The following is a 20,110-nucleotide window of genomic DNA, read 5'->3' as shown; positions in this document are numbered from 1 at the left end:
AGGGCCGTATCATTATTTTATAATAGCTAAAGTTGCTTTCAACACTTTGAATTGATACTATCCTACTAAATTTGCTGTTTAAACTATTTTTACTGTTGGGTGATTTGCTGCTCCAACTGGATCTGTGTAAGTCCATGTGCGCTCAGTGACATGTTCTGACTTGGCTGGTCCTATGTGGAGCCAGGAGTTGGACTTGATGATCCTTACGGGTCTCTTCCAACTCAACGTAGTCTATGATATTTCAAGTGACAATATGTTGTGGTTTTGTGTGGCAAGATTCTGGTGTGTGGGGGTGGGGGGGTGAAGCCTGCAGGGGTGGCATCAGCAAGAAGTAGCGAGAAGCTTCTCTTAGGCCTAACACCATCTGGGCTCAAGGCTGGACCCAACCCTAACTACGGCCAAGCCATTCAGCTACATTCACAGCGTCTATGTGAATTATATGTAAGAAGAAAAAAAAATGCAAGCAATGGCATTTTGCCACCAGAGAAGGGAGTGAGAAGATGTAAAAAACTGTGCAGTCACCAAGGTCAGTGAAGGAGGAGAAAAGGAGGTGCTCTAGGTGCTGGAGAAAGAGATTCCCCTGCAGCCCATGGAGAAGACCACGGTGAAACAGGTTTTCCCCCTGCAGCCCACGGAAGATAACGGGAAGCAGCGATTCCACCTGCAGCCTGTGGAGAGGTGCCACACTGGAGCAGGTGGAAACATATGGAAGATGCTTCTGGCAGGAACTGCAGCCCATGGAGAAAGAGGCCCATGCCAGAGCAGGTTCGCTGGGGGGTCTTGTGACCCCATGAGGGGCCAGACTTGACCAGTCTGGGCCTGAGGGACTGCACCCCATGGAAAGGCCCCACACTGGGGCAGTTGCTGAAGAGCTGAAGCCCCATGGGAAAGGACTCACATTGGAGAAGTTCATGGAGGACTGTCTCCTGTGGGTGGGACCCCACGTTGGAGCAGGGGAAGAGTGTGAGGAATCCTCTCCCTGCTGAAGGAAAACTAATGATGACCTGACCAAAACTTTCATCTCTGTGTCCCCCTGTGACACCTGGTGTGGAAGGAAGGGAGAGAAATCACAAATAAAGTTGAGTCTGCAAAGAAGAGAGGGGTGGGAGGAAGTGTTTTAAGATCTGGTTTTATTTCTTATTATCCTACTCTGGTTTTACTCTGTCTCTGTGGGTGTAATGTAACATATAGGATTTTTTGTCCGTGTTGAGTCTATTTTGCCTGTGACACTAATTGTGGAATGATCTCTCCCTGTCCTTATCTTGACTCCTAAGCAGCTCAATATATATTTTTGCCCCTTTCCAGCTGAAAAAGGGAGTGATGGAGTGAGTTTGGTCAGGATCAACAGCCAGGGTCAAACTATTGCACCATAAATGAAAAAAAGTTTCTCCTGGAAATGTATAGAGAGCAGAGGATGGTCCCAAAATACAGCTTATTTCAAGTATCATCACAGATACAAAATATAAAACTGATCACAGAAACCTTTCTCTTTCCATGCGAACAATCTCCTGCTTCCAACAGAATGTTATAATGCCTCTGTTGCTTGTCTAGATTTGGTGAAATATATGGAGACATACAACGCATACGAAGATAGGTAAACCAAGTAGTGATCCTAATCAGACTGCTTAGGGCAATGGTTTTCCTTTAGGTTCTTTCACACCCAATGCTAAAGGTGTGAGTTAAAAATTAGACATAAATTCACAAAAAGCCCAACCAACTGGGCCACTGAATTTCTTGCACTTCCAGAAACATAAATTAACAAATTGAATTAGCAACGGAAAAATTTTATGAACTGAAAAACACCAGTTGGGAAATCTACCAGTCAGATCATAATATGAATTAGAATAATAATTTGTAATACACTAGTAATTTCACAAATTAAAATTCCAATTTCTAAAGGAAAGGCCCATGAGAGACTGTAATTTACTAGAATATTCTAATTGAATAAATTAGGCTTTACCACTCAGTGCTTATGCATGTACTCAACTTCAGGTAACAAGCAGTTTGCATGATTAAACACGGTCATTATGTTTTAAAATGTATTTGCAGCTTTCATGAATAAAAGAGAGAGAGCAATTGCAAGGCTTCACTTGCCAAAAAAAGGCCCAATAACCTGAAAATCTTGATTTCAATCATAGTACAAGTATTATAATTCATACAGGCTAGAGATACTCTCAAAAAACAATTTTAGCATGATATTCCTAATAAGGAACATTACCTTGACATAGTTAACAAAATGCTTGCCTGTGAACCTTAAATTAAACTTGATTGTGTTATACTTTAATGAGTTTCAGATTTTATGAGAGCCATATATTCAGTTAGAATATACCCTGGACCTTTGTGATCAACTTCAAGTTATTTAAAAAAGAAAAAAAAGAAAGAAAAAGAGTTTCTAACAGAGAAGATGAATACAAACTTCTAAATAGTACTATAGATTTAATTTGAAATTAACTTCCTTTCTTGTGACAGAACCAAATGTATCAATGTCATATCCCACCCAAGCAGTTTAGGTGAAGAACTGAAGGATGAAGTGAGTAGGACCTTATTCCTGTCTCTTTGCTGAACTCCAGAGGCAACTGAGACCAGAACTGCCAAAACATTGGCTAGCCTGTGAGTACACTAATATACTTTTTGAGTCCAATGGGAAGACTCAAGTGCTGGACTGGATCATACTCTAGTCTCACGTGTGTTTCAGTTTTACATTTGAGAAACAGAAACAATACTTTTTCTTCCTCTTGAGCTTCATCCATGTTTTCTGCTTAGGTTGTAGCCCTAGAGCAGACATGATCTGTTACTGTGTCTTTATCTACTGCCTAGCACAACGGGACTCTCAGCTTGACAGGAGCCTCTAGGCATTCTTGCATTTCAAATAACAACAGGGACAGTAATGCACCGTTGCCACCGTTTTGAAATGTCCCTCTCATTGCAATAAGAAATACAGCCCACATTATAATCCTGGTAGCTAAGTAGACCAGAAAGTGGCTCCAACTAGTAAACAGCTACGCACGGCAGGAAAATCTGCTAGAATTGGAGTGGTGGCCCCAGTGGAACCACCAGCCTTCAGAACAAAGCACACTGGCACCCCTATAGTCAGTCTTGAAAAAGCAAATGATGTAGGTAGAAGCTGAAAAATGTACAGACTTGAGCTAAAGCACTACAGAGCTAACAGCTTTGGATTAGGCCCTATATGCACAGCATATATGGTAAAACCTAAAGCATTCTAAGCTGTTAGGTGTTACAAGTAAAGAATATTTTCTAGAGATATATGATTTCATCCTGACAGAATCCCTTCAAGCACTGCCAAGAAAATTGAACACTGCACAGAAAAAGTAAACACCCTTCCACACAAAGACCTCCCAAACTAGCTCTAAAAAAAAAGAAGAAATTATTGTCATTTTTATGTGGTTAAACCATATGAAATTGATACAAAAGAACTCTTCTTATTTCTAAAATAAATATTCACCAGTGTGGAGAGAGGTTTGTCTGGAAGCATCTTACTTAACATCTGACACCTGCCTGCATATAGGCGTTCCTCAGTGCACAAGGGCTGGGTGGCAGCTGTGTATATGTTCATGCAACAGACTGAATAAATTACATACTATGTCAATACTGGCTTCCTCTTGTCCTCTGTCAACTCATGCATTCTTCATTGGATTCTACAGACTAAGAAGTCTACTTGGAGCCCATACATCTCCCCCTTCCTTTTCTGTTATCAATCTGTTGCTGTGTTTGTGACAAATCTTATTTCATAGGTGTGAAAGGCTTTCTTGAGGGTCCTGTACCATGCAGAATGTGATCTTAAACTTTGGACAGCAGAGAGAGTTACTGTCAATCCTGCTTGGGTAGCATACTTACCTGCGGTGAAGCTACAGGGCTGAGATGAGGACACCCAGGTCAGCTCCAGGATTTATAATCAAAATAGTCTCAAAGAAAGGGGCATAAAAGATAAGAATTTAACTACAGCTAATTTTTAGTTTGGCTGCTAAATCACTCGCAATAAAACCAGGCTGCTTCTTTGAAATGTGTGAGAGCTAGGACCTCCACCCAAGTCCTCAAACATCTATCTGACTGTCTAGAAAGTGATGTCCCTATTGCTGTGGTTTGGTTTGTGTTAGGGAGAACACTACAAATACATGTACAGTATGCACACACCTCAGAGGAAAACGGATCTTTAACTAAGCTTTGAAAAAGTTAATACTGGATTAAAAAAAAAAACCAAAAAAACAAAAAGAAAAGGCAAAGTGCTTTTAAGCAGCAGCTACAGAAAAATAATTGACACTTAGTAATTTTTCAGCGCCAGCCTGACAAAAATCTGTTCTTCAGTATCACCAAGGTGACAAGGGAGCTGAAGAGTCAGGGAAGGTTTCAGGGAAACATTGTGCACAATGAAGAGTGTTTTTCTTCAACAAGCATCTTCCTTGCAAGTGAAGGGAATCCATTAAATAGATGCCTATGCAGCCAACGCATGCAAGCAGATCAAAGGCTCAAAGTGAGTGCTCTGGGAGCTGACAGAAGTGGCCTGCATTCACTCTGTAGACTTACTGGTATCAATGAATATTGCAGCTCATTATGGCTGAATGTGGCAAGGAGCCAATATTTACAGAAGAGAGCCAAAAAGAAGAAAATAGAGGAACTCAAATGTCAGAGAAGAACAGAGGGTAAATTGCAGATTCAGTGACTCCACAGGTTGCAATTTTGGTTACTGGAGTAACCTGACAGGCTTCAAGCAATATATATATACACACACACATACAGCTCCTTACAGTAAAAGTCTTGCTGCCCTTTCAGTTGAAGGCAGAGAACATCAACTATTAGAGCAGGTCAGAAAAATGGGTTTGTATTTTTCTGCCAAGACCTTCAACCATGGGAGGTTGTCTAGTGGTTCTTCCAAAGGACTACTGCAGATGTAGAATGCACGAACCACAGTGGAACATGAAAAGACAACTTCATATAGGTGAACTGTTTTGAAAGATTAGCAGACATTCTGGCTACTGCAAAGTACATCACAAGAGAATTTTAGTCTGTATGGTAACCGCAGCATTGAGGTAAATGGTAGCAATGGCTGTGGTTGATATAGCTGCACAGATCAGGTTTTGTCTCAAGTTTAGATTTAGGTGCATGCTTAAAACAGCAACTTTAAGCATGAATTTAAGTAGATTTACAAAGAGATTGTTCATTATTTTGAGGTACAATGAAAAACAGACCCTTCCTTTAAAAAAAAAAAGGAAGATAGGAAACAGTTGAGGAACAGAGTAATAGTGTAAAGGTGGGAAGCTAGTAAAGAAGTAATATAGAAGTAATATAGGGATATTTGAAGAACAGGACAGAAATTGCACGACTTGCCCTTGTAATGGCAGACAGCAGAAGCTAGAATGTAGAGATGAACACAGTTTGGGACCTATAGTGGAGTGAGGCAATAACCCTTGCTCTAAAGCTAAGTCAAAGTAATCTTTAAGTAAGGACTGCTACTTTATGAAAATAACTTATGAAATAAGCTCAGCACAACAGTCTATGAAGTGGTCTTATGTTGTTCTTCAAAGCAGCAGAGGCAGAGTTTAACACCCTGCTGCCCATAACAGAGCTGCTTTATGTTGAAGATTCGCGGACTCTTTTCACACTGATGCTCTCCATGATGGACTGTCTCATAAACCAACACTTTTTCTTAGGCCTAACTTTATGCCATATGGAAAATGTTAAAAACCGGCTGTTCTTGAAGGAAAAGTCAGCAAGATTACAGATGCTAGAAGAGAAAGAAAGAAAAAAAGCTCGGCATATGAGAAAGATGTGCAATGAACAGACTATTTGTAATCTGAAATACCAGCTAAACTGAAGCACTTCAAAAATTACATCATTGAAAATGTATGTAGATGGCAGTGAAAGAATATACAAGAGCTTCACAACCTGCAAGACCAATATTCATTTTGTCCCACAAAGTAACAAGCCTTTCCTAAAACCTATGGATGCCTTTGCTCAAGTGTTCAGTGCAGGAAAGAAGTGAAGGAGATGTCACTGGATTGACTGGACAAAGAAAGAAGGTTCATGAATGAAACAGTGTTCAGATAACAGCGAGTGGGCTTAAGTAATTCTCCAACAAGTCCAGGTTTCATGAGCAGTACTGCCACAAAACCAGCAGATAACATGAGCTTCTTGCCGACCTGGCTGGCAGCATTACAGGGATAATATTTTTGTTAGAATGAACTGTTCCTGAACTATTTCACCAGTGTAGAAGGTACAAATAGGCTGTCTCTCAAAATCAGGCTGTCTTTCAAAACCAAGTATACAACATTTTTCCCTGGGTTTTTAATAGATGAAAGGGACAACAGTTGTCCTTTATATATATATATATATATATATATATATATATGTCTAATACACTTAAGTATATATATACACTAATACTATGGCTGAACTCAGGACACTCCCAATACCTGTTTATGTTTGAGGTCCCTTCAATACCCTTGTTACAGTTAGTAAGGCAGTGCAAGAATTTTATTCCAAGGGCACATCTAGATCCAATAGTTCCTTTTTTGCTTTGCCTTTTGAGATCCTGAAACTGTGACTGACAACCTATTTAGTAACTTATTCACTTTTCTGCAATAAAAGATGTTTTTCCCCAAATTGACAAGAAGAGATCCAAACAAGCAGGAGCTCCTCACAGAGTGAAGAGGCTCTAAACTTCATTTACATACCTTATCTTTACATCCATAAAGGTTAATTAGTTTGAAAATATCAGGTATTCCTCAGACTGCTGGTATAATAAGTTACTTCAGCAATACTGTAAATGGAAGACATAATGGTGCTCTTCAGCCCTTTTTAAAGGAAATGATGGTGCGTAATAAAATCGACCAGTGATAAGACCCTGTGGCTTCTTTCACAAGTTAGTGCTGCAGTGAAAAAGTTAATCCGGGCCATTACACTGCAAACCATTTGACTTAACATTTGGCACAAGAGCAAAGACATGTTCTTTATCATCACTGTTCAGAAAGGTTTCTTTTGGGAGTGAAATCCTGCTGTTGAAGCATGTCACAGTTTAACCCCAGTGGGTAACTAAACACCATGCAGTCCTTGTTCCCCAAGGAGATGGGGAGGGGACTGGAAAAAACCCTAATGGGTTAAGACAGTTTAGGATAACAAAGGAAGATAATAATAAAAATACTAATAACAATACTAAAATTAATATTAAATCAAGTGATGCACAAGTGCAATTGCTCACCACACACAGAAAAAACCCAGTCCAATGCCCAGCGTGTTTCTGAACAGCAATCCCTGGCACAGTGTGGGAAGCTGAAAAATCCTTCATTTAGTGTAGGCACTACAACTACCTCACAACTAAAATAATCAGGGTGTTATCAACATTATCCTTGTACTAAACCTCAAACACACAGCCATAAAAGATTCAAGACAGAAAATTATGTCAGCTGGAAACAGGACAATGCAGTAAATTAATACTCAAGAAAATTTAGAATAAATTTAGAGAAAAAAGTATAAGTTAGAAATGAACATATGAAACACTGAAGTGAAAGCATTTTTTTTTTTTGTTCAAAATACTGAAAAACATCTAGTGGCAGAGAATATTAAGATCTTCTTAGCACAGGCGTTAGAGAAGGGTGGAGATAATTGGATTGTTCTAGGCAGACATGCTCTAATATTTCACCTGAGTGATGCAAAATGCATAAGTATTGACACCCTCCCACATACAGAGGTCATCTTTGATGAATTAGAGAAAGCTCTGGCCCTTCCACACATATTGAATTCATTTCAGACTGCTCACAGAAGAACATCTTAAACTATGTGTGACCTATCCACAACCTAATGCTTCGCATCTCCAACTGGGAAATGAAACAGATGGACAAGACTGCATTCACGAAGTAAACATTAAAATACTAACAGGTAATTCATTGCACACACACAAAACAAGGATGCAGGAGAAAGAAAGGAAGAAAAGGAAGAGAAAAAGAAGATACAATGCAATGAGCCCAGCCTAATTCAGGCTATCTTCACACCCTTGACTCTTCAGCTGGTATCAGGACCACTTAGATGGCATTTTATCTTTTCTTGCTAACAATACAGACTTGAAGGAGTAAAGGGAGAGTGTTGGGGTGAAATCATGTGCTACTCCTAGAAACCGTCTGCTTTTTCTTCACTGGTTTCATTTTGGTTTTCTAGCATTCAGATGTTCTTTGTTGTACAGGAATAAAAGTTCATTTTTGAAAATATGCAAGAACAAAGCTGTAGAAATTGCCTGGAATTTCCTCCATTTTCAGCCATCTGGCTTTCATTGCTTTGCTTCTCTCTCTGCTTCTCCATACATGTTTACCAAATCTTTTCAACATGCATTGACCAAGCTATTGAGCAGTTATAATTAATAACACAGATACGAATTCTCTTTCACCCCTTCAGTAGAGTTTGTTGGCTCATGATGAGGTGCTCATGCTGTTGCTGTTATAAACAAAAACAATTATATCTGATTAGATGATGACTGCCTCTGTATTTTGGGTTGTGGAGGCTAAGGAAAAAGACACATTTTGGATGTGAGTCATTTTGCTGTTGAAAACAGTAAAGCCAATATTGAAACTGGAGTTTTCTGATTGTTTTTGGAGTAATTTAGAACACAAACATAGCAATTAGTAAAACTGAGTGATCTGCCCTTTTGTTTTTTGAGCTTCAAGATGAAACGTCTACACATTGAAAAACCACACTACATTTACTTCTGGGAAGACTGTGCCCTGCTCAAGTACTGCTGTGTAATTCTACAAGTGATACAGGTTGATTGACACAAATTAAGTAACTGAATGACTGAATTAAAATGGTAATGGTCTGCATGCCTCTCTTTCTTCAAGAAAACATGGTGGGTCTTCTAGTGCTTTTACACTGGCTGTATCTCTTTCATAGAAGTATCAAAGAAAGTTATACCAAGTTAACAATATTGAATTCTACCTGTTCTTACTGTATTGAAAATCAGTTTTAACCTCCCAACTTAGCAATCAGCTCAACAGTGTTTCACTACTTCTCAGTTCAGTGCAAAATGGGAAATTTTGTATGCTATTTTTCAGGAGAAAAGGGAACGGACTCTTTTTCTGCTATACTTGAAGAAATAAGCAAAACACTCTGAACAAGTCTGAAAACACAGGAAACAGCTGCTTTGGGATTTGAATTTGGATTAAATCTTCCAATTTTTGTATGCATCTCTTCCTGGTTCTTCTTCTTTCTTCTGTAAGAATATTAAGCATCGTACTTCGCTACCTCTGTAGAGCTGTGAATATCTGAAGACAGATTTCTGTGGTTTAGGTTTTCTGTCTCCCTGAAGTAGAATTGTAATGCACTAAGGTATTAAGACAGAAGTTCAATGGAAATTATAAATCTCTCTCAGCTGTTATACAAGCACCAGCACTTTTCAGTGTTTTCATAAATATCAAGCATTGTCAGTGTATTCTAATTTTTACCCTATTTTGTTCCAGGATAGACCAGAGAAATTAGGAATTGAATAGGATGACGATACCACAGGCTAATTTCAAGCTGAAGCATTAAGCAAGTAATGAACTCTTCTGGTCTGTCCACATTTACTCTCAGTAGGGAGCAAAAATAACAGCAATAATGAAGATCCCTTTAGTATCATTCATTTTAAGCGTCCAAAAAGGATAATGAAACAAAACCAGAATGAGATTACTCTTTACTGACTAGTCCTACACTATCTGTCTAGAGGTGTATGGCTCCTGACTCTCCAGAAAGGCTGACTAGGTCTGTGGTTCAATGCTTTTGTTTATCTGTATTAAACCAGCTAAAACAACTGTTGACCAGGAGAGGCTTACACAACTAACCCTTTGAAAGGCTACAGGAATGTCACATGTAACCACAGTGCCTGCAACAAAACAAACATTAAGCTTGAAAGTTCTACTTTTTAAATGTTCCCCCTCTTAAGCTAAATCTTGATCTTGAACTAGAATTTAATACATATGTCTACAATTTAATATTGTGGACATATGTATTAAATTCTAAGCATGCTGGGTTGTTTTGGTTCAAGAAATATCACTGGAATAATTTTTCTAAATATATTAGGAGGGAATTTTAATTTTCTTGGGCAAGACTTCTCAGCTTTTTCTTCATGCTGTGGACAACATTCCCTTGCCTACTGAGACATTCGTCACTGTCTCAGTTGTCTTTTCAGCAGATTGCCTCCTCTACCCACCACAACTGCACACTCCAACAGTCGCACATCAAGAACATTTTAGGAAAGTGTTTTTTTATATTTTTAGCTTCTGCTAATGCACTTTAGCAGCTGGAAAACAGAGAGAAGAGCCAACACTATGAGACCAGCCAGCTTGCTCTATAAGCCGTCAGCAAAAGATCTGGGAAGTATCAGTGGTTCATAGATTGTATTTTGTGAACTTCTGTAACAGGATCTATGTTCACAGTATTATAAGTTTTGGACTTGCCAGGCAACGGCAATGCCTCCATCTGCATTTATAAGAACAGTATTTTAGCATAAATTTCCATCAGATTCCCAGATCAGGATTTCTTGAATTGGAATCCTGAAGCACCTAAAACAAAGAGAAAACACTAAAAACTTTATTTCAGGCTTTTTTCACGTTTCCTTTGTAAATCTCAAGACTGTTGTAATTAATGATTGCAAAGTAGTAATCTTTTTATGCTAAATACTACCAGTGTAATTAATATACCGCTGTATTTAATACAGTGGCATTAGTAGATGCAGTTCTTCAGAAGCTTGCAGGAAATAAAGAAGATATCCTTTCACAGTCTAACTGGGAGACACATCAACTTTCCTTCTTGCCACTCTTTCCATTAGCCATGGTGCCTGCAGGGTTGAGTTTCAGGCCTCCTTGCTCTTACCAGAGGAGCCATTTTGCAGAACACGTGCTGTTCTTCATCCTATGCTACTTAATCTCTGCAGACAGGCAATTTCCTCCAGACTGAGGGGCTGGAGAGAGAGGGAACATATATACAGGGAAAGGAGTAATTTTCCCTTTTCTCAATTGCAGCCTGAGGGGGTGGATGAAAGATTCTTAGTCTCCCCTTGCTGCCTCAATCTGCTTTCACCTCTGGCCTGATTCTCACCAACAATATGATCATCTTGTACTCCATGGGCTGGTTTACCTGCCCAAGGTTGCTTTAAACTAGCTCTGCTCTGGTAGTAAATTTACCACAGTGGCATGGATTATCACACAGACTAATTAAAAAGGTAGTCACCCAATTTTTCAGCCCACTTTTGTTACAGAACTCACATAAATACTGGTTTACATGAGTGTGCCTTAATTTTTCTTAACCAGTGAATATTTATATTCCGTGTCAGAATTGATGGGTGATCAATCTCCCATCTACCATGCCCTTTCAGTGGCAATGATGCTGCTACCTATTAATTACAGAAAGATTTCCACCTGCAAAATTCTTCTTAAGTATTAACATATTTGTGGGATATTGCCAGCAGCACAAAGAATTTAACAAGCATCAGGCTTGCAGTATCTTTTAATGTTTTGGTGAAACACGTTGGTCTGCTTGTCACAGACTCAAAATCCTGATCATCCAATAAAACTCTTACTGATGTCTTTATCATTCTTGAATGCTGGCCATATTTGATAAATGATTTGATTTTTAATGTGAACCTTCTCCATGTACCCAAAAATCTACTAATATTAATGACATGCCTCTGTATTGTCTGCTGTCATATAAACCATACATACACCTACCAATAAACATTCCAAGGAATATCTATCACCCGGACAGCACTGAGTGTTTTAAATAGTCCAAAGTTGTAAATCAATGTCTTTCAAAACTGCTGCACTACCAGAAGAGAGTAAATGCACCTGTGTACAGCTGGGAATAAAGACAGTACATCTTGAAGACTTGACAGGCCCAGGTCTATTTAAATAAACTACGGGAACCTTACAACAGCTATTTTCTGTCACAGAGGGTACAGATATGAATCTCTACAAAGATCTGCTATTTTTAGGGTCAGGATTGTGAAAGCTGCCTGAGGCTGGGGAGGAACAGGTTATGCAAAACCTTTTGTGAGAGGGTAGGTTGGAGAAGTCTCCTTAAACTTGACACAACTCTAGGTAAAGTTAAGCAAATCCATAAATTGCCTACCTGCAGGGCCAGAATAGGGAAGTGGTCTGAAGTTCGCTCTTTGGTTTTACCACCACTTTGCCTTTCCACGTCTATATGACTGTGGTGTGAAGAGGCTGTAAGCTCCTGCAGTCTGAGGAAGGCAGTGCATGCTTCCAGACAAAAGGCCAGTCAGTGACTGTGGGATCACAGGTTATTTACAACTCTTTTGTCATACTGCTAATGTTGTCGTTAAAATGGCTCTGGGTAACATACTGGAACACAATCACTCTAACTTGCATATTTGTTTTGCTTTTGTCATAGATTCCTCAGAATTCATGAAACAATGTGTGGATAGGGTGGAAGGGCTATGTCTTGGGTATCCCCTCCTGCGGTATAAACACTGACCCAGCTGTGCCCATCTGCTACCTTACACAGCAGCTGAATTTTACTTGCTCAAATCACCGCTGACCATTTCATGTCACTTAAAAGTAGTCCCAGGAGAGTGACACAGATCTGAGCCCAGACAGCTGAGTCTGTGGCACTGCAACCTGGGAAGCCATCTCAGGCTCCCATCTGCGTGTTTCACTCATGTATTTCCAGAGTAATTTCAGTAATGCCCAGATCCCCAAACGTCACAGATTCATGGGGAGCTTGAAGAGTGGTTTCTCAACTTCATCAGTGATCACATCTCTCTTATATCTGGAAAAAAATATATGCCTGGTGATAAGGTAAAAGAAGCCTACCTTGGGGGGCAGGGGTCCAGGCTACAGGCTTTCAGCAGCTGTGGAGGACGGCGGCTGGTTACACACAGTGTCTCATCCGCAGTCTCCCTGGTTTGTTTGTTCAGGCAGGTCACCACAGCCTCCTGGACACCTGCACACAACAATGCATGGTCACAGCCAGCTCGCTGTAACTGGAGGGGCAGCCCAGGGCAAAGAAGGGCCCACTGGGGCCAGCACAGCTGTGTTGGGGCTGCTGCATGGGGTGAGGGGGGAAGCAGAGACTCTCATTCAGGGCTGCCAGCTCAGGAGCTGCAGTACCTACTGCAAAGAGTGTGGAGGCTGCTTCCTGCATGGCGGCAAGGTGCTCTGCCTGATGGTCTTTGAGACATATGGTATGATCCTCTACCAAAGGGGGATGTTTCATGGCAGAGCATACCCGACTGAGTAGAGAAAAATCACAGTTCCTTTTCTCCCTTCTATTGGGAGAAGCTTTCATCTGTTACTCTTGCAATTTTCCAGACACAGTCATTCACTGCTTACTGAACCTTTTGTGTCCTGTTCCCCAGCCAGCTGGGAGATGGCCTGATCAAAACATTGTGTGAGATGCCAAGCTTTTACTTGTTCTTGCTCTCAGTCTTGCTGCAATCAGTGTTGATTGCACTGAAAAGTCTGTAGTTTTTTTCAGCACTTACCTTCCCTGGACAGAAAATCATCCAGTGCTCTCTACTGACTCATCCTTTCACTATGAGCGCAGTGAGACTGTTTATTTCTCAGACAAACAGGCTTAGGTGTGAAGAGGTTCTTGACTTCAGCACACTATATTTTAAGCAACAGAATGACTGCTATACATGCAAAAGTGAAGCAAAACAAGGTCAGACAATTCTGCATCCATAAACCTGCACCTAAACCGAAGAAGCAAACTTGCAGATTGTATCTAAGTGCTGAGACAGAGCGGGACTAAGAGAAAAGCTGAGAAAGATTTGGCAGTTACGTTTTAACTCAGGAAATCCTGGGTGATGCCAAACTCCTTATGTACTTTTTGGCATATTAGTTGCTCTGCTTCACTTTCCCTATGAGTAAGGTAGGAATATTAGGTTTTCTTGATCACATGGTTAGAACACTAGAAAATCAGGGATGGCAAAACTACATGACATAGGATTAATTAGTGAGAGAGGATCTACTACTTTCCCAAGGGGTTTGTGGGCTGAACTTCCTAAAGATTGAATTCACAGTTATTCAAAGTGGTTGTATGCTTTTTACATTCATCTGTACTCTCTGAGTTAGGAAAAGATTGGCTGAACTCATAAAAATTGCATCATCTTCCCAAAAACAACAATTAGTTTTCCAAAATATCTCATAATCTTTTGAAGACTACAAATTTAAGTTAAAAAAAAAAGAAAAAAAGGAAAGTGTTGGAAGAGCTTGAACTGCTCCAAGAGCAGTGTAACAGAACTGACAATACCTTTTGCTGTTTCTAATGCCAGAGCACATGTTGTTAAGCAAACAATGACATCATATTATTCAACAGGACCAAGTGCTGCAACTCATTGCAGTTCATGTACTCCTGAAATTATTCATAGATTCATTCTACTTATTCTCAGTACAGACTGAGGAGAAGCCCACAGCAAAAGGGCACACTGAGCAATTCACTGACTCCTACGAGTGCAAGCCTATTTAGGGCATGCCTGTGACTCAAGGATACACAGTGTTTCCACTGTACTTAGTGCTGAAGAGAAGAAAGGAATTGGACATTTTTGGATGTGAACATCAACATTGAAATTACCAAAGTCCCTTAAGTCAAACAGCATTTTTGTGGGTTTCTTTCTTTGCAATGTGGCCCCATAATTTCAAACTATTTTCCTACTGAAGTCAAAATACTTAAAAAAATTTCAAAAAGGGTGTGCCATCAGAAGTATAAAACAATTCGGAGTAGTTTATTTTTTGGAAATAAAATTCCTATACATACACAATATTTTGTCACCTTTGTTATGTTTAGTACCTTCCCAGCTCAGTAATTTTTTGGTTGAGCATGTTATCATATTGTGTACAGCAAACAGAGGTGTTTGGATTCCCCAGGACAGACTGCTCCTGGCTGCAAAACAGGGGTGATTCTCAATCTGACAGGAAACAGCACCGTGTTCAAGTAACTGGTCTCTATTTTGTATTGATCACTTGTGCAGACTGATAGCGTGACCAATCTGATGAAACCAGGAGAGAAGAACTGCTAATCCAGAGGTATGGAAACTGTGTTGTTAAACTGTGGGAAAAGAAACCACTGAGTCCTGCCACATGCTGTTGACAACATTCTGTTTGCTAGGGATGCACCTGTACGTGCTGGATGTTTTCTTATCTGATCAAAAGTTTGTAAACTGAGTGTATTTCCATAGCTTCAACTCTCTTAACAGTATTGAATTGGCTGTTTCTGAATTTGCTAACTATCCAAAAGTGATTGACTGTGAAGTCTTGAATTTATCCTGCTCTCCATTTCTCAGACTGATGACTATATCAAATTCACAAAGTCAAGCTCTGATACTACAGATTTTCACTTTTCAGTATTCAGTCTGCCTCAAAACTCCTGGTGAGTTCATTCCCCAAGCTTTTCTTTTCATCTAAGTAATCTCTGATTGTATTTCCAAAAATTTTAGTCTATCCTACCAACATTCTGCTCTGCTCATCATATCTTATGTCCAGATAATCTTACAATGTCCCATCTTTTACCAACAGGATCAGTAATCTTGCCTGACAGAACAGGTATTGAAGAAAAAAGACCCTTGCCTGAATTTAACCAGTCTGGGGTTGCTAGAATATGTACAGACAGATATTTCTGGGTCTAATAGCTTGTGCCAGCACTTAAAAATAATAAAAAAATAAAATCTGGCTTACTCCAGCAGAAAACAAATGTGCTCAGAATCACTTTCCTCAGCTTCTCCTTGAACTTTGCACTGAGTGTATGTCTCAACATACTGATAACATCTGTCCCTCTGTTTCTGATAGCCAATGCAGCAAATGATTATCCACTTTAAATCATTGAATGTTTAGAGAATATAAAGACCTTTGATTATCTGTCAGAAGTTTCATGGTACAGAGATAATTTTAAAAAAGCAAATAAACTTCAGGAAGTTTATTTGCCAAATAACTGAATTCAAAACATTATTTACTGCACAGTATTACCAGAACAAAAAGCTGTCTGTTTTAAAATCGATTTCCCTGAACAAAAAAAAAAAACCCAAACAAAAAAAAAACCCCAAAAAATCAATTCTCAATAGGAAATCACAACATAGAAAGTTGTAAGAGGCAGACATGAATCTAGGTAGTTTAAGTTCACTTTCAAAATACCATCAAAAGAGATTTTCTGTGTTTATATCTCCCAGAATAGAATAATTGTTACATGATATTTGATGACAGCTCTGGGAAATACAGGCACTAACAGCAGACTAAATGACTAACTAATTCCTTCTGGTTGCTACTTCTGGGAGGTGAAAGGTTACTTCTGCATCTATCCAGTTTCTTTTCTTGAGATTCCCAAAACAATAAAATTAGTTTGACTGTTCTTGCACCTATGGTTAGAAAAATATCTGAGTTTGCATCTGCTAATCTGGAAAATTGGGAGCTGACGTCAGGCAAAAAGAAATTTTGGCTAACAATTTTTGCTGACAATTGAAAGATTAAATTTACAAAGCAAAATGCCTCTGTCGTATCAGTCTCTGTGTTACATTTGAAAAATACACACATAATCACTATACTCAGAGAAATTAACTTCATTGCAAGAGGATATTGCTAGCAGCTATTCAGGTTTCAGTACTCACAGCGACAAATTGTTACGGCTTGCTAGCAGCCTCAACGTACAACAGATACTCCTGCAGCCTGGGTTCATCACCACTTCGCATACACTAGGGTCATATTTTCAATATGGAAAACAAAGCAATAGCGGCGGTGGTCCGAAAGCTCTCCATGAACTGCTCTGAACACTACTACTGTCAGCAAGCCAAAAATAAGCATGGAGAACCTTTGCATTATTTTCTACTTCCTGTTTTAAGCTTGTAACTGATTACTGGTGAATCTGTACAAATAATGCTATCAACCATTCATAAAGCACTGAGGGGCTTCCCGTTCTATAGGATCTATTCTGTCTTTATCTATAGTAATCCTTTCTTAAATAGCTTGAAATTTGTAATGTAAAAAGACAGCAGCTGAAGAAGCCTAGGTTTAATTTTAAAAATACTGGATTGGACATGTTTCTCAGAACTAGCTAGAAAAAATTATGGGAAAGAAGGGATATCAGAGAACTGTGCATTAATAGCCTATAACATGTGGAACCTGGAACCTTGACTAACTGAGAAACTCCAAGCTCTAAGTCTGCTAGCTTCAGGCAATCCCATGAATAGTGCTTTTAACCGTATGTTTTCTTTTGCACTGGGATTGGAGTTAACGTCACTTAGTGATAAGAGTAAAGGAACCAGCTGAGCCCTCAGAACATCAATAATTTAATGCATCTGCTATGTGAGGGCAATTTACTTTCTCATGTTTATATTTGCACAGTAAAAATCAGGAGATAAAAAACTAAAAGCAGCACACAATTCTTAGCCTGTATCAGGTGACCACTTTAACATCCAGCCTTTTGCTCTAAGTGCCTTGTGAGTCATCAGCTGATACAAGGAAAAAGAAATGTGATACATTGATCACTCCTGGTGACAGCAGAGCACAAAGCTTGAAAGTCCCAGGCTAAAATATGTGGTGCACATGTGTTTTTCCCCCCAGTTTTCATTCATGCCTTTTCCAATATGGCTGTACTCGATGATCTTATGGTTGGACTTAATAATCTCAAAGGTCTTTTCCAAGCCAAGTGTTTCTAAATATCTGTAGCAAAGCAGCACATCTGTGGGTGTTCACTGCAAAGCACACACTTGGGGAGGGAAAACAAATCCAGCACAGAAACATTTTGCACTTACCACCTCCGCATGACTCTGAACATTCTGTAAAACCCTCGTATTCCCAGTCATAGAGCTCATCGAACTCCTGGAAGCTGCCATACAGCAGCTCAGTTTCCTCTGGAGTGTATTCAGTTGCCTCCCCACTGCAGGGACCACTGTAACAGGCTCTCTGAGACACGGGTTTGGGACCCTCACATTCATCAATGGGCAAGTCAGCCACGGACTGAGAGAAAGAGAGGAGCACTTGACATTTCACAAGCCGCACCTGGCTGCCAACTCCACAGGTGACACTACATGTGGACCAAGCCTCAGGAATAAACCTGTGAGAGAGAGAGCAAGGCAAATTACGTCAACAAACAGCCAGGCAAGACAAAGGCCAAATTCTGTTTAATGAGAAACAAATGCTTCACCCCATCATTCGGCTATTATGAAATACACATAAAAGCCATGACACATTGACAACTTAATGCCAAGAGCAGAAGGTCTCTCAAGTACTCATGGGGAGTGTCTCCTTATATCCAGGGAGATAGGTGCTCACTTAGTGCACATCTTAAGATGTCTCAGTGAATGGCATCCTGCATGATCCCATTAGCTACTTTTTTGCTAGTATGCAACCTTGATCACCTTTGCCTTAGTCAATATGACACTTAGGTGACTAGTAACTGCTTGCTAGAACAGGCTGTTGTTACCACCAAGTTGCTGTATTACAGGGGAAGTAATTTCAGCCATTGTTTTTGTATTGCAGTAACAATTTTTAAGCCTGAATTTGAAGCCATAAAAAAGACCAAGAACTCACTATTTCTTTAGCTGCTCCTCGCCACCCTCACCCCCCTGCCCTGCACATTTAATTTCCCTTCTCATTAAAAAAACGCACTGTTCCATGTCTAGTCTGTATTCCTCTGGCTGTTGGTCTCTTCTCACTGATTAGGAACCCTTACACCAAATTTTTGCCCCTGAAAGTCCATACATTAATAACAGCACCTTGCATCCATCATTAAAATAAGCAGAACAGACTGAATTCCTTTGTCCTTTTTTTTTTCCCCATCAACTGTAGAATAACATTTCATTTTTTCTGTGTTGTCATACTTTTCCAAGATCTTAAAAAAGATCAGTGCTGGAAGTTCAACTCACATTTTACTTAAAGTAACATCAAGCAGAATGGTCACATTCAACTCCACACCACATTGTTTTACCACCTTGTTTAGACATAACACCTTGTTTTGCTGAGATATTGTTGATCTATGCTGGTTTCTAAATCTTTCTGGAAACAGTGGCTCCAGAGTACCCCATGACTGCATTACTTAATACCACCTGATGCTGGTGGTATTAAAGCACTGCAGTAATGAATCCAGGTTACAGGGTGATAGAAATAGCTTTGTGTGACTGTCTTGACTTCTATATTGGTCATTCTGCCAAACTTTCTGCCAGAGGCAAATTCCAAGACATTATTTGTAGATGTACCTCAAGGGCTGGAACAGAAGAGCTGGTAGTTGGTTCTGGCACTGATCCATTAAGAACCTCATAGGAACAATCCCTACTGATAACATTCTTCCATTTACAGCAAGTGTTTGGGATCTGTCAGCTCTTCAAACTCAGCAATTTTTTTTTACTGATATTTTAAAGTGCTACTCTAATGAACCAAAAGCTTTTTGTGATAGGGTCAACTGCCTGACAGGAGTTTAGGTCTTTCAGCACCTAAACATATGCATTAGCTAAATTTATCAAATAAATGAGAGTTTACAGGATGTATTTTTGATTAAAACATGGCTGCCACTGACAGTATTCCTCTCCTTTTGGTTTTTATTTATATACGTCACACCAGACTTGGACAGCTTGGCCCAGAGTTGGAGGCAATACACATATCTGTCTCTTTCACAGCCTAGGACACTCAAGGCTACAGGAAACTCATTTCTCACCTTCAAAGTCCCATGAACAGCAGGAAGAAAAAGAAAATGCAATTTTGTAATCAGCATCTTTGAAAGTATATTTATACACTTCTTTTTTCATACTTGTAAATAAAGGGCAGATATTAAGAGAATAAGACCAGTCTTTTCAGTGGTGCCCAGTGATGGGACTAGGGGCAATGGGCACAAGCTGGAAAACAGTAAGTTCTATCTGAATACAAAGAAAAACTTCTTCACTTTGAACATGACAGAGCACTATAACAGGCTGCCCAGAGAGGCTGTGGAGTCTCCTCCTTTGGAGATATTAAAAATCTGACTGGATGCTCTTCTGTGCAACCTGCTGTAGGCGATCCTGCTTTAGCATGAGGTCTGACAGGTGATCTCCAGAGGCCCCTTCAAACCCCTCCCATTCTCTAAGTCTGTGATTCTGTGATCCACTGCCTTTCTCCATGTGACAAAAGCACTTTCTCTTCACTCTGGGGTTAAAAAA

General features: G+C 39.7%; 1 protein-coding gene across 1 annotated transcript in view; it reads right to left on the bottom strand.

Annotated features, from left to right (window-relative positions):
- Positions 1 to 20,110, bottom strand: part of ADAMTSL1 (ADAMTS like 1) — a gene marked incomplete at both ends in the record, with an annotated part of 454,988 nt that overhangs the window by 55,347 nt on the left and 379,531 nt on the right. The window contains 2 exons of the mRNA XM_084278732.1: positions 12,807 to 12,936; positions 17,735 to 18,036. Coding sequence (XP_084134858.1) covers positions 12,807 to 12,936; positions 17,735 to 18,036 — 432 coding nt within the window. The remainder of the gene's footprint in view (positions 1 to 12,806; positions 12,937 to 17,734; positions 18,037 to 20,110) is intronic.

This window comes from Gallinula chloropus (assembly GCF_964237585.1).
Source record: "Gallinula chloropus genome assembly, chromosome: Z".
In the NCBI taxonomy this organism is placed as follows: Eukaryota; Metazoa; Chordata; class Aves; order Gruiformes; family Rallidae; genus Gallinula; species Gallinula chloropus.
The sequence above is the reverse complement of the archived record's forward strand: the minus strand, read 5'-3'. Positions and strand labels throughout refer to the sequence as shown.